This window comes from Acipenser ruthenus, chromosome 6 (assembly GCF_902713425.1).
Source record: "Acipenser ruthenus chromosome 6, fAciRut3.2 maternal haplotype, whole genome shotgun sequence".
Taxonomy (NCBI): Eukaryota; Metazoa; Chordata; class Actinopteri; order Acipenseriformes; family Acipenseridae; genus Acipenser; species Acipenser ruthenus.
Window position 1 is genome coordinate 41,650,149 of NC_081194.1, and position 13,984 is coordinate 41,664,132.

General features: G+C 43.8%; 1 protein-coding gene across 2 annotated transcripts in view; it reads right to left on the reverse strand.

The window, feature by feature from the left end:
• Positions 1-12,106, reverse strand: part of zgc:174356 (uncharacterized protein LOC100137120 homolog) — a 98,666-nt gene extending 86,560 nt beyond the window's left edge. For both annotated transcript variants that reach the window (XM_034017623.3, XM_059025389.1), the window contains exon 1: positions 11,677-12,106. In XM_034017623.3, the coding sequence (XP_033873514.3) occupies positions 11,677-11,793 (117 nt within the window). In that variant the 5' untranslated portion in view covers positions 11,794-12,106. The remainder of the gene's footprint in view (positions 1-11,676) is intronic.
• Between the last annotated feature and the right edge of the window lie 1,878 nt (positions 12,107-13,984).

Genomic DNA, 13,984 nt, shown 5'->3' on the forward strand with positions numbered 1-13,984 from the left:
GGACTCTGCCGCACCACAACGCTCCCCAGCCTATGGCTGAGGCATCCGTGGTGATGACCATTCGCCTGTGGATGGCACCCATGCTCACTCCCTCCCGAAGATGGAGAGGGGTCCCACCAGTGGAGGGCAGACTGACACCTGCAGGACACCTTTAGCTGATGGTATCTGTCCCTCTCGGGGTGCAGACTGAAAGAATTCAGCCAGGTCTGGAGAGGGCGCATGCGAAGGAGACCAAGGGGAAGGGCGACAGTAGCCGCTGCCATTAGGCCCAGCAATGTCTGACACAGCACCAATGGCACCGATGTCCCTAGCTGAAAGCAGGACACACATGCTCAGAGGGCCGTGACTCTGTCTTCCGACAGGTATGCCCTCATGGTGCGGGAATCCAATCGGAGCCCCAAAAAATGTGTCACTTGTTCGGGAATGAGGTGACTCTTTGTCTCGTTGAGCAAGAGGCCCAACCTTATTATGTGCACCACCACTGCCGACGTGTTGGCGATGGTGCTCTCCTGTGACTGGGACAAAATCAACCAGTCGTCCAGATAGTTTAGGATCCTGATCCCACGCAGCCGCAGGGGACCCAGGAGGGCATCTATGCACTTGGTGAAAGTGCATGGCGCCAAGGAGAGACCGAACGGCAGAACACAGAATTTGTATGCTCTAGAATGCAAAGCGAAGGTATTTCCTGTGACTGGGCCTGATGGGTACGTGGAAATACGCATCCCTTAAGTCCACGGTTGAAAACCAGTCGTCTCGCTGGACGGACTGGAGAATCTGCTGATGCGTGAGCATCCGAAATCGTTTCTTCTTCAAGAAGTGATTGAGGCCCCATAAGTCCAGGAAGGACGGAGGCCTCCGCCCTTTTTGGGGATCAGAAAATAGCTGGACGTCTGGTTCCACTCGGCAAATAGCCCGCTTTGCCAGCAAAGCCACCACTTCCTGCTTTAGAGCTAGCGCTTGACTCGGTTCTGTCACTGTCGTGACTAAAACCCCGGAAAAGGGGGGGCCCTCCTTTGAATTGGAGGCACCCAATTGTCGTTGGTACATTGCCTCCAGGCCAACAGATGGTGCTGCAGGAAGGGGTGCGGGGCTACGCTCAGGGGGGGAGCGTGTTTACTGCTCTTCCCCTCCTCCTTCGCTTGGGAACACGGTTTCCAACTGCGATAACCTTGCTTCCTTGGAGGGGGCTGTCTGCCACGGATATCCATCAACGCCTGGAGACGGTGGTGCAGGTCCCCCCGGGTGACAGCAGCATTACCTCAGGATGCCCCCCGGACCCCCTGGGGGCGGGAAGGCTCCGGGATCATAGCCGCTAGCCTGCGGGAGTCTTCTTGGTGCTTCTGAGAGTGACGGAGCATGTCCTCTACCACGGGACCAAAAGTGAAGTCCAGAGAATTAGGCGCATCCAGATGACCCCTTATGGGCATCTGGGATACAAGCCTGCGAAAGCCACAGATGCCTGCGTACCACTACCAGGGCAGCAAGGCTACGCCCCAGGGCGGCTCCCTGAAACCCATTTATCTCCACCAGCGCCGAAGAAACCAACTGGATCTCGGAGGAGGTGAATTTTGTAACAGGGAGCTCCAACAAGCTCTTCAGGTATGCCGACAACAGGCAGGCTGAATTAGCCAACCGTGTTGCCTGGGCGCTTGCAACATAGGCCCGCTTAGCATGGACCTGAGTGGCCTTGCACTGTTTATTGGGGCATACAGGATCCTTGGGGTTCCCACCTAATTGCGGGGCTGCCACCAAGTCCACAAAGGCAGAGTCCACTGGGGGAAAATCCTGTAGGCCAAGGTCAGCCGCCCCCTGCAAAAGAGCAAGGGGGGCAGCCTTCTTGGTGTAGAGGCCAGTCTAGACCAAGAAGAGCAGATCTCTCTCAAAAACTCTGGGTGTGGCAGGAATGGCTGTATGCCCGTCACAGGCAGTGACCGAGCATGGTGATACAACACCGGTTCTGGCGGCTCTACTGCTGCTTGCCACGGGAGTTTGAGGAACTGGGCAGCCCTTCCAATGACCCCTTGGAAGGTCAATGAGGTTGGTTCTGAGGAACCCCCCTCCATCTCTTCCAGTGATTCTTTCTCTGTAGAAAAACTCCCTGATCCCTGAATGGAATCCAAGGAGTCAGATGCAGCTACCTGAACAATCCAACTGGGGGGAGCCCGGCAGGGGAGCCATTTTAATTATTGGCTCTGACCCCACCGGTGGGGAAAGAGGGGCCTGCTCCCTTTTCTGGGAGGCAATGAACTCCAGAACCTCACTCATCTGATTCTGGAGCACTGCGAGGGCCGACAGTTCTGTGTCCTCAACACGCTTCAGCTTTCTCCCAGGAGGAGGCGGGGTGGAGGAAGGGAGCTGAGTATCCCAGAACATGGTTGCACCATGAGAGGCCACTGAAGTGGCAGTCACTCCTGTAAGCAGCCACAATCTCTGATGGAGCATCCGGGTCTGGAAGACCCCACATATTCGGCATGAGTCAGGATCTGTGAGGGCACGGGAGGCATGCAACGCCCAAACAGTACATGCATCGGACATGCAGGTCCTCGTGAGGAATCTTCCTCCTAAAGGATGAGCAGGGTTTAAACTCTGCTGTTACTGTAGCCATATTTATGAGAAGCTGCAGTACCCTAACCCTCCTGAACAGCTTCCCTAATACTCCAAAACACTGTCCAAATGCCTCGGTTTACCGAAAAAGGAGCAGCACCCACTCTACCTGAACTCAACCACTCTGATTAGAACTAATCTAGATGGAGCAGGAGGAAGGGGATACTTACCTTGGAACACAGGCAAGATGGCGCCTGAGAACTGTAAACAACAAAAACTTGAACTGCCGTGTTTTTCTTTTTTTTTTTAATCGCCTTGTAAACACAAGCAAAATGTACTAGGAATCCGTGGAAGGGGCGCTACAAGAACGGCAGCTTCCTAGCACTGAAAAACAGTCTGGACTAGCAACACACAGCTCAGATTTTTTGAGACGAAGAGCTCCCCGAGACATCGCTACTTATAGGGGAAGTGCGTCGCCGCGGGGGCGTGGCCTTTGGCAGCTTTGGTATTGAAAGCTCATTGATTCGGCATATGACTAGCGCATATCCCAACAGTGAAAGGGGAGGGAGCTGCGACCACTTAATAGAACTTACTTTAACTTAGTGGTGCTTTGCTTCACAATATCCATGGAGAAAAAAACAAATCTTGTTTTATTGTTTACTATTCTATCACCAGCCACCTTTAAACCGAAATATTTCTATACTTCACTGCGCACAGACTTTCTAGCCAATCTGGAAGTAACTGACTCTTCAGCTGCTCTGCCTATAAATGCTGACTCATGACTCCTCTAAAAGTACGGTGTCATGCCAATTTTTGCATTATTTGAGATGTGTTTTAATGTTTTAAAAGTACTTCACTTATAGTACCGAAAGTTTACATTTTAAAAATACATTAATAGCGTAAGTAATCACACGGACAAAATGCAATGAACCACAGACGCATATCTCAAAATAATGCAAAACTGATGCAAATAGCGTTTGGTACCGAAACGCCAATCAATTGAATAAAAATAGTTAAATAATACTTTAGTGTGTGGTGTTTGCCTACGAGACTGACAACTATTGTTATGTATAGGGTTTGTTGTGTTTGTATTTTTAGCAGTATTAACCAAAAAAAGTTATGTCTCTGCAAGATTTTTTTTAATCCCACGATATTGCGACATGGAAATTCTTATTGTTATCGAGTGATAGATATATCAAAGTATTGAAATTGGTGCCTGTGACAAATCCGGGGTGAGCTTGCCACATGCAGGACCGTCTTCACTTGTCTTTTGTGTAAAAGGAACAGTACTCCACACAAGCACAGGTAGGTTTTACACAGGGCAGGCCTGTATATTTATTTTAAACTCCAAAACAAAAATAAACAAAACCAAAAACCTAACTCCAGGAGTAGTAACTAAACCGTTGCAGGTCTAAGCTATACCGGACAGCTAAGCTGTTTCCCGGTCAAAAAAAATCCCAAATATTTATTGTTTAGAAGCGGATCACAAACACTGTACCTTTCCTCTCTGGTTCTGGTTCTGGTTCCAGCTCCCTGGTAGTCTCTCCTAATGGAGCCCTGAGCTCTCCTTTTATAGGATATGGCTGCTCCCAATTATTACCGATCGTTCAATTAAGGAGCAGCCACATTCTTACATGTTTTTGGCAGGGACAGGAATTAACCCCATCCCTGCCAACCACCAAACACACAACTACACCATAATATTTACAGGCGCCACAGTGCCCATCATTCGGGCTCCATTGTGTTGGTTGGTTCACAGGTTGGGGTCCAAGATGTGCTGGCTGGGTCCCAGTCTTGGCTGTCTTCGGCGTTGGGTGGGGCCTGGGCAGTGCTGTCTCAGGCGCTGTGATTTTGTGTTGGTGGCTGTTTGTCAGAGCCCACCGGTTCCTGCTGGGCTTGGTCGCAGTAATCGGGGCGGGGGGGGGGGGGGGGGGTTCCGCTAGCTATACAGTGCTTGGTTGATGACAAACAGGCTGGGAATTCGGTAGGGGGCCCACACTGTACCACTCACATGGGCCCTGCGCCGTTCCCCCCCCCCCCCCCCCCCCCCTCAAGGGCTGGCATGGCATGCTTGCAGGCGACGGGGTGGTGGTTGCTGGGCACTGGCATTGCAGGTGTGCCGACTGTCCACAGCCCCAAAAGAGGCGTGTGCAGGGACCGGGCGACCGGGGGTTCTGTGTGGATGTGGCCCAGAGCAAAGCGACGAGTTCCGGTAGCCAGATGGGCTGGACCTGGCGCATTGTGGCTCGGTGTCCCGGGTGATGTGGCAGGGGCTCCTCGTCCAGAAGCACGGCCTCTATTGCCACAGTCTGGTTCACCGCTTCCTCCAGCGTCCGTGGGCCAGCTAGACAGACCTGGTGTCGCAGCAGCAGTGGTTGTAGGCTGCACATAATAGCATCCAGGGCCATCCGCTGACCAAAGCTGTTGGGCTTGTTGCCCATCTCACCAGGCGAGCGACATCCGCGGCCAGAGTTCCTAGCTTCACTCCCGGTCCTCTCCTCTGGCGTTGGAGATAGTCCTGCAAGCCCAGGTAGGATTCATAATCCCCGAACCACCGTTTTAGAGCCATCGTCAGTTGCATGCAGTCGACCCTCTCTTCCCAGCTCGGGTCCAACAGCACTTCAGAGACTGGGACAGGTAGGTAGCCTTCCTGCAATCTGTCCAGCCATATTTGGCCGCAGACAGCATGAACTGCGTGAGGATCATTGAACCGGGGCAGCTTTGGTGTAGGACTCTGGGGTGAGGCAGGCTGTTGGTTCGCAGCGGGGGAGTTCTGAGGCCGTCCTTCTTGGTAGTCGGGGTGGGGTGGGGTGGGGGGTTGACTTCAAGTCTCATGGCCTGTGGCTTCACTGACAGTGGCGGCCAGCTCTGGGGTGTACGGCGAAGGGGATCCTGACTCTGGCGTACTAGAAACACTGAGCTGTGATCCGCCACCCAGAGGTCCCTCTATCTCGGCTCTTCAGAGCGCCTTCACAATAGGCGTTGCCTTTAGCCACGACCGTACCCACTGTCTGCTGCCGGTTGGCGCTTCATCCTCCGGAGATCCTGCCTCCCTCGGGTCCCGCTGTGTGTCCTCTTCGGTATTCACTTCCCGCATTGTCCGGTCCATAATTCCACTTCTGAGCACCAATGTAGCGTTTGCGGGAAATGAAGGCAGGCTCACACATATATTTCAGTATCAAGAATGCAACGGTTTATTAAGCCGGGACTCTACACTGGACCAGCAAAGCATGCTGCTTTACCAGCCAGTAGTAAAGCCACAGCTGAGCAGCGTAGTGCTATTCAGACTGTGAAAAATAATAAAATAAAAGAAAGTACTCAGTCTAACACACTGCTACACCCAAACTATAAGTGCATTCTCTGGCTTGTTTCCTTCTTCATTCTTTAGTCCCGCTTTTCTCTGGCTCTCCTTGGCTGTTCTCTCTCAGTTCTGCAGCTCTTTTTTGTCTCTGCAGCTGATTGCCACTGCTCTCACTCTGTTACTTATCCCCACCCCACCCCCAGTCCAGGTCACACCCCCAGTGCACCAACCACCAATCCCAAGCATGCATGGCTTCCCGCTCTTGATCCATTGCAACATTTTTGTAACAATTTACCTTTTGTGACAACAATGTTGCAACTGGGTCCCGCTCATGCTGCAAGCCATGCTCCTGATTGGTGGGAATTCTCCTGTCTCTTGACATTCCTGAACACCTGCTGCGGTTGAACCTTGGTCTCTGGGTCACAGAACCTTCCATAATATGGTTACAGCAGACCCAGGGTCATTACAATATACACACACACACACACACAACTAGCTCAAAGATATAGTGCCTATAGAAAGTCTACACCCCCGTGAACTTTTTTTTACATTTTGTTGTGTCAGTGCCTCAGAGTTTCATGCATTTAAATGAGGATTTTTTTCCACTTATCTACACACCATACTCCACACTGTTAAGGAGAAAAAAATTATATATTAAAAATACAAAACTGAAAGATCATAATTGGATAAGTCTCCACCCCCCTGAGTTAATACTTGGTGGAAGCACCTTTGGCAGCAATTACAGCTGTGAGTCTGTTGGGATAGGTCTCTACCAACTTTGCACACCTAGATTTGGCAATATTTGACCATTCTTCTTTACAAAACTGTTCAAGCTCTGTCAAGTTCCTTGGGGAGCCTTGATGGACAGCAATCTTCAAGTCATGCCACAAATGTTCGATTGGATTTAGGTCGGGGCTCTGACTTGGCCACTCAAGGACATTTACCTTTTTGTAAACCTTTTTGGTGTTCTTTGTGTGATGCGCTGTGTTGGGTTTTTTTGCATACTTCAAACGGGATTCAAGGTGGGCTTTCTTGAGTAATGGCTTCCTTCTTGCCACCCTACCATACAGGCCAGATTTGTGGAGTGCCTGGGATATTGTTGTCACATGCACACTTTGACCAGTCTTGGCCATAAAAGCCTGCCTCTTGCAAAGTTGCCATTGTCCTCTTGGTAGCCTCTCTGATGAGTCTCCTTCTTGCTCGGTCATCCAGTTTGGAGGGACGGCCTGATCTAGGCAGGGTCTTGGTGGTGCCATACATGTTCAATTTCTTAATAATAGTCTTGACTGTGCTCCAAGGGATATTCAAGGCCTTTGATATTTTTTTATACCCATCCCCTGATCTTTGCCTATCAAAAACTTTGTCCCGGAGTTCTTTTGAAAGCGCATTGGTGCTCATTGTTGAGTCTTTGCTTTGCAATGCACTACCCAGCATAGGGAACCTACAGGAACTGCTGAATTTATCCTGAAATCATGTGAATCACTACAATGTAACACAGGTGGAAGCCACTTAACTTATAGAATATTTTTTTCACTGGGAAGTTGTGCGGTAGGATGTGTAGATAAATGAAAAAAAAAACTATTTTAATGCATTTTAATTCCAGGCTATAAGGCAACAAAAGGTGAACATTTTGAAAGGGGGTGTAGACTTTCTATAGGCACTGTATATATAGTGGCAAAGTAAAAAGGAACAGCACTCGAAACAACAGATCGGTTTAAAACAGGACGGTGCCTGTATATTTATTCATAAAATAAAACAAAATAAACAAAACAAAAGCCGAACTCCATAAAGGAGTACTAACTAAACTTTTACAAGTTCTAACTATAAACCATACGGCTAAGTCATTTTCCGCTAACCAAAACACTTGCTCACTAAGACAGGTTACACACAATATAAGTATTACATACCTTTTCTTCCACATATCTCTTACATAAAGGCAGGCAGACAGCTCATGTTTGATCACAGGCAAGTTGCCCTCATTACATTTGATTCAGGTGTAATTCATTCCAGCTCAAATTCCAGGGCCAGTGCATTTTGGGAAGTGTAGTCCCGACTTCCCCTCTGGACTATATTTTAATTTATCCTCCCCCTACTATATACATTTTTCATATGCTTTTTTGCAATCTCACACAAACCTTAACTTTTGCTAGTATTGCAGATGTAATAATTCCTGATATATAACTATATATATATTTTTTTTAATTTTATGAAAAATATTTTACAGGAATCCTGCAGGAAACCCCACGGAAATTCACCCCATAAAATGTAAGACTTCCTGCAGGATTCCTTTACAGAAGAAAACCTGATATTGTATGTGGCCGTGCATCCAGAGCTGTTCAAATTCAACTTTTTATTTTATTTCAAACAACAGGCAAACATACACAAACAAGTTTTTGGTCCTCATTGACCTTCATCATAGTATGGCTATATATCTTGTCTGTATAAAGTTTTTCGTAAAACGTTAATGACTAACAGAAAAAAATTGAATACTCCAAACTTAACTTTGAAAGTGTTATTTGTATAAAATTTGAAAATTATTTGAAAAGTTTGAAAAAATCTCATACTAATATCGTGCTGAAAAAAAAAGAGATGTGTTTATGGTGTCTGAAGTACTTAATAATGTTCCCCGAGTGTTCTGAAGAAAAGGACACCAATTCCAAGATGCTACTGTAAACAATAGATTTTTAGTGAATTTTTTTATAGGAAGAGAGTCAACAACATCCAAAAAATGCCTGGTCATGGGGAAGCATCTCACTGAAAAACACTTGGTTTTTAAAGAGTTAAAGTCCTACAATGTTTTAGATGCACACTTAGTATAGCGGGTGGAATATGTGTGGTTAATTTATAATGCCCTGATGTTACTAAAGTAACTACAATGTATTATAACAATATTTTTACATATCTATGAACTATGGACCCCTATAATTAATTAAATCGGATATGACAGGTTAAACTGTAATTTATTTATTTGTCTTGTAGAAAAGCAGTACATTTACATTTTGGTAGCCTCCAGTACTTTGCATTTTATATTTTTCCAGATCGGCCCAAGAGGCTATGGACACATTAGACACCTCCGGGTCAAGCCAGAATAAAAAAATAAAAAACTAAATGACCGATTGTATTTTCATAGGACATAAGTTATGATGATTGTGGATAACATATACAGTATGACTTCAATTTTCCACACCCAGATTACATAGCAAGATCTGTGCCATTTTAAGATTATATAAACTGTTTGTTTTCGATTATTGCTGGACGCGAATAATCAGTTGACATCAGAGCATAACTCCAAACCATGTGCAGTTTAGCTGCGCTCTGACAAAGTACATGGCTGGTCTTTAAAGCTTAGTCTTTAAGTCCACAGCACTTCCTGTCGTTTTGTTTAATGCATATTATGCCTTCTTCTTCCACCTGGTGGCAGGACTAATGAAGTGCAGCTGATTTGGCGTTATCGCACAGTGATAACGCAACAGATGAATAGCTGGTTATGGCTATGTGAGAGGGGAGGGATCTGGACTGGCCGTCAGGTGCATGCATGAGCCTGTAGGGGGTTCGGACACCCTGTGTATTCCCACGCTGTCAGGCGATGTCTTGTTGACAGGAGTCAACTGCGAAGAAATCGGCTGACGCTCTATCATTGGCTGGGGGGTGGGATTATACGGGGTGAATGACTGAATAAAAGGGCACTGTTTTGTATCCTCTCTGGCTCATACAGGAAGTATAGTGGAGCGTGACTTCATGGCAGGAGCCTGAGACTCTGAAGGGAAAATGGAAACTCTGGAGCAGCGAGTCGGGGAGACAGTGCGGCAACTCCAGCGTGAGACACACAGACCCGGTGGTTCAAGCAAGCTATGCAACGGTTATTTCTTTATCACTATATCAGATAGTTAGCTTAGCAGGACTGAGCCATCCCACAGTATGAAGGAGAGGATATTGAGCAGTGTCTGTTTCTCGGGGCTTCCACTGCTAGAGGGAGCAACGAGCCGCAGTTAAAAACCTGCACACCTTACTTTGTAGTTTTTCCTTAAAGTATTTTGTTTTCCTTTTTCCTTTCGCCTTTTCACTTATTTGTTTTTGGTTTACACACCTGTGTGTGTGTGCTGTATGAAGACGGGGCACAATACCATTGCTGGTAGAGTGCCCCAAACTGTCACAGAAGCACCTGCCAACTGAGCAGGGACTAATAAAACTGGGCACCTGTGCCGGCGTTTCATATTTGAACTTTTGTGTCTGCCTTGTGTTTTCCCACACACTTCCACAGGCTACCGCTGTACATTTTTGGGATCTTTCATTTTTGCTTGAGTTCCTTAAATATGTCCATCTATAGATTTAAAACAGCAGTTTCTACAATAGTTGGTTCTGCCCTTTTTACTGCCCAGCTGGAAAGCCATTAAATATGTGTCATTACAATGGCTCATGATTTTTGTAAAGGTTTTGGGAAAATGCATATTGCTTTATAATTTTGTTTTAGAGAGCAAGACAGATCATTATAGGGGATAAGAAAGCAATGTGCCCCCCTGTTGTCAATACAATATGTGCACAGTCTAAACATAATTGCAATGTAGGTGGGAAAATTGTTGTTGAGAATGTATGTAGTACCTGGATTTGAGTCTTACTTGGATATAACACTTCCTAGGCTGGTTGATAACTGAATTCTTCCCCATGTGGTTAACAGTATGAATTTCTAATTGTCTGACTTTGCTCAAGAAAAAAAAGCTGTGGTTTGAATATCCTTATGCTTTAGTTTTCAGTACTGTTCCATCAAAACAACATAGCCCAATTTAAAAAAAAATGTGGGGGTTTACTGAACCGCCTACAAAACCATTTTGTGTATGAATTAGTTTCCATAACTGCAGCCAAACTCACTAACCTGCTGTGTTCATAGTACAGGTGTTAAAGTCTAGATCCTTTTATCCAAAGCAACTTAGAGAGACTAGGGTGTGAACTATGCATCAACAACTGCTGCAGAGTCACTTACAATAGATCCTCGGTTTAAACCACATAACATTGTGCTACTTGAGTGAATCAACCTATACAAAATAATCTGAAGAACAAGAACAGGAAAAACAAGAAGAAAATCATATGCAACTTTTTATCCATCTAGCGTGTTGTGCACACACACACACACACACGCACACACAAGCACAGATTATTGACAATTAGCTTTGGGTCTCGCCAAAAACCTGACATGGAATGGCAACATAAGTACAGTAGTGTGTACTTTGTTTGTTATAATTAGTTGTAAAGAATTAGAAGAATTGCTAGCATTTAAAACCTAGTTTCCCAGGTTTTAAATACATTTATTCTTCCTCATTAATTATTAAAATCTCAATAGTTCTACGTTTAGAAATACTAAAAGAAAGTAAATAAATGTCTTCTAGAGAAAGTAAATAAATGTCTTCTAGACTAGATGTCTTTGAAGACATTGAGAAATGTGTTATTTCACCTCAAAAAATAAAATGATTTGAAATATGGACTTCATTTTGATCTGCTGATTTTCTCGGTTGGTTTGTACAGCTGTTCTTAGGTGAAATCAGTAAAGATCGTTGTGTTTATTAAACTACAGGTGGCACATACAGTCTTGGTGTCTTACGGGGGTCATGCAAAAACTGTAAATAACATGCTTCAAAACTCCTGTAGTTTATAAAGATATAAATGCTTAATACAAATTATAATAATAATAATAACAACAATACAGTATATGTATCACATTCCAAATAACTTTGTGTTTATCCTGAAATCTAAAATTCTGTGCTTGAAGAAAATAATTGTATAAACATTTATGTGCCATTTTCTTCTCTTTTCAAAGTTCAAAGTGGATATTCACTTACCTTTGCTATTAGCAGCTGCTGATAAGCCGGTGTTAATAGGAAGGTTCCTGTCATGTACAAAAACATAACAGGCTCTACAGTTATGATTTTTCTGATTTTGTCCAGTCTCTCACACATTGTTGCAGAAACAGCTTGAGCCACAGTTGTATGTAGCGACAGGAGGGAGCTTTCACCAGAACAAAAAGCTTTTTAGGTGTAGAAGTCACATGCTATTTCATATGAGGAAATGGTCTCCTGAGTCCAGTAGATATGTAACATTAAATCTAACCTATGTACGTAAGGCAGTTTATAAACTTCCTCCTGACTGTCATGGGGTTTCCTGTTGGTTTTTAATCCTTACAACAAATAAAGTCTAAAGTTCACAATGCTGTCCTGACTTCTCCGTTTAGGAGGTGGGAGATACAGGCTTGTACTCAGGGTTAATTGTGAAAAAAAGCCAAAGCTCTCATAAAATCCTTCCACCGTGTGTAATTAATGGCAGGTATTGCTACATATAGTAGGGGTGTGTCTTTATGTCAAATAAATGCACTGGTCTTAGTGTACAAAAACATGCTGTTTCAGTTAAACATTAACTACATTTAACTATATTGTATTTCTTTATTTATTTTACCAAGCTTTTTTGTTTTTATCACATAAAACACAATGTAAGATAAAATAAACCTACAGCACTAGTTAGTGTGGGTGCCAGGTAACACATTTCTGTCTGTTTGTTATTTTCCCCAGAGTACAATAGAAAGCAAAAGCTGTCCTAGCAAAGGGATGAATGCAAGGGGGTGTTAGTAATAGGGTTTCCATTTGTATTCAGCCAGCCATACTCTAATACCAAGAGACTTCATTTCATAGAGAACAATGGGAAAAATAAGAAATAAAAAACCTTTTCTTCTGTGATTTCACAAGAGATAATTGTCATACATATAGGTGCAACTAAACATCTAGGAATATTCAAGATTTCAATTAAACTTCCTCTTATTATAGCATTTCCAGTATACTGTAATAAAAATTATATCTCCCCCCTATATATTTGCATACACCTGTATCTAGAGAACTGCTTGTCCAATTGTGATTAAAATTGCTTCTTTTAGTACAATGTATTGTGTGTATTATAATGCAGGGATAAGCAGAGGCTGTTTTCCCCACTTGCATGTATTATTGAAGTGATTTAGTTGTCTGTCACTTTTTTAATTTGCTTGTATCACTTTAATTCAGCTGCTTCATTCAGGTTTGTAATGCCTTTGTTTGTGCACATTGGCCGGGTTGCCATAGAAAAAGAAAAATAAGTCTTTTTTTCACGCTGTTTTGGTAATACTTTTCGGGTAATTTTGATTTCCATGTAGTTTTCTTTTAGGGAGAGAAATTCACTTTCCAAATGCAAATAACCTAATTAATATTAAAATACAGAGGTTATAATTAAATATTATTCTGTCTGAGTTCCAATTTGGCCTTGCGTGACGACTGATAATAATAATTATAATATAGTGCAATTCATGCAGCACATTCAAAGTGCTTTACAATCTAAAAACACACTAACACATAATCATAAATAATCACACATACTATACAAATTCATAATAGCAGATCTCCTATATAAGCTGATATGCCCATTTAAAAAGAAGCGTTTTTAAGTGACTTAAAAATATCAACTTTTTTTTAATCCTTAATGGTCTGTGGAAGGACATTCCATAACTTAGGCGCATAACAGCAAAATGCCCTATCTCCCATAGACCGGAGCCTAGTTTTTGGGACTCTTTAGAGCCCAGCTTCAGCAGATAGCAGGTTTCGCACAGGAATATATTCAATTAACATATCAGAGTTGTAGCTTGGTGCCAAGCCATTCGAGGCATTATATGTAAACAGCAATATTTTAAAATCAATCCTGATATCGTGCAGCTTTCTTAAACTGTGTTTCCACTAACTTTTTAGGTTGTGTTGAAGAACCGTGAGGCCTGCCTTATATGGCCACCAAAAAATCCAGGCATAGTGTTAAACAAATACAAAATCCCCAAAAATAAACTGCATAAGAAACCACTGTGTACTATCCTTGAATTATTTGCTTAACATTTTTTTGACTGCATATATATTTATTATAAACCTAGTATACACTTGCATATATAATATATACAGGTTTTCCTGCAGAACTGTAGCTTCAGCAGTTCTGATCCTTTTGGAAATCTACAAATGAGATAAAATACCAGCACTTTAGATTAATGATCCTGTCAAAATGTTTAGTACAGTACATTTTTAAAATACTGGTAGTAAATCTCAAATATGCTACCCTACTCGGACACTTTTCCCACTACATAATATACTT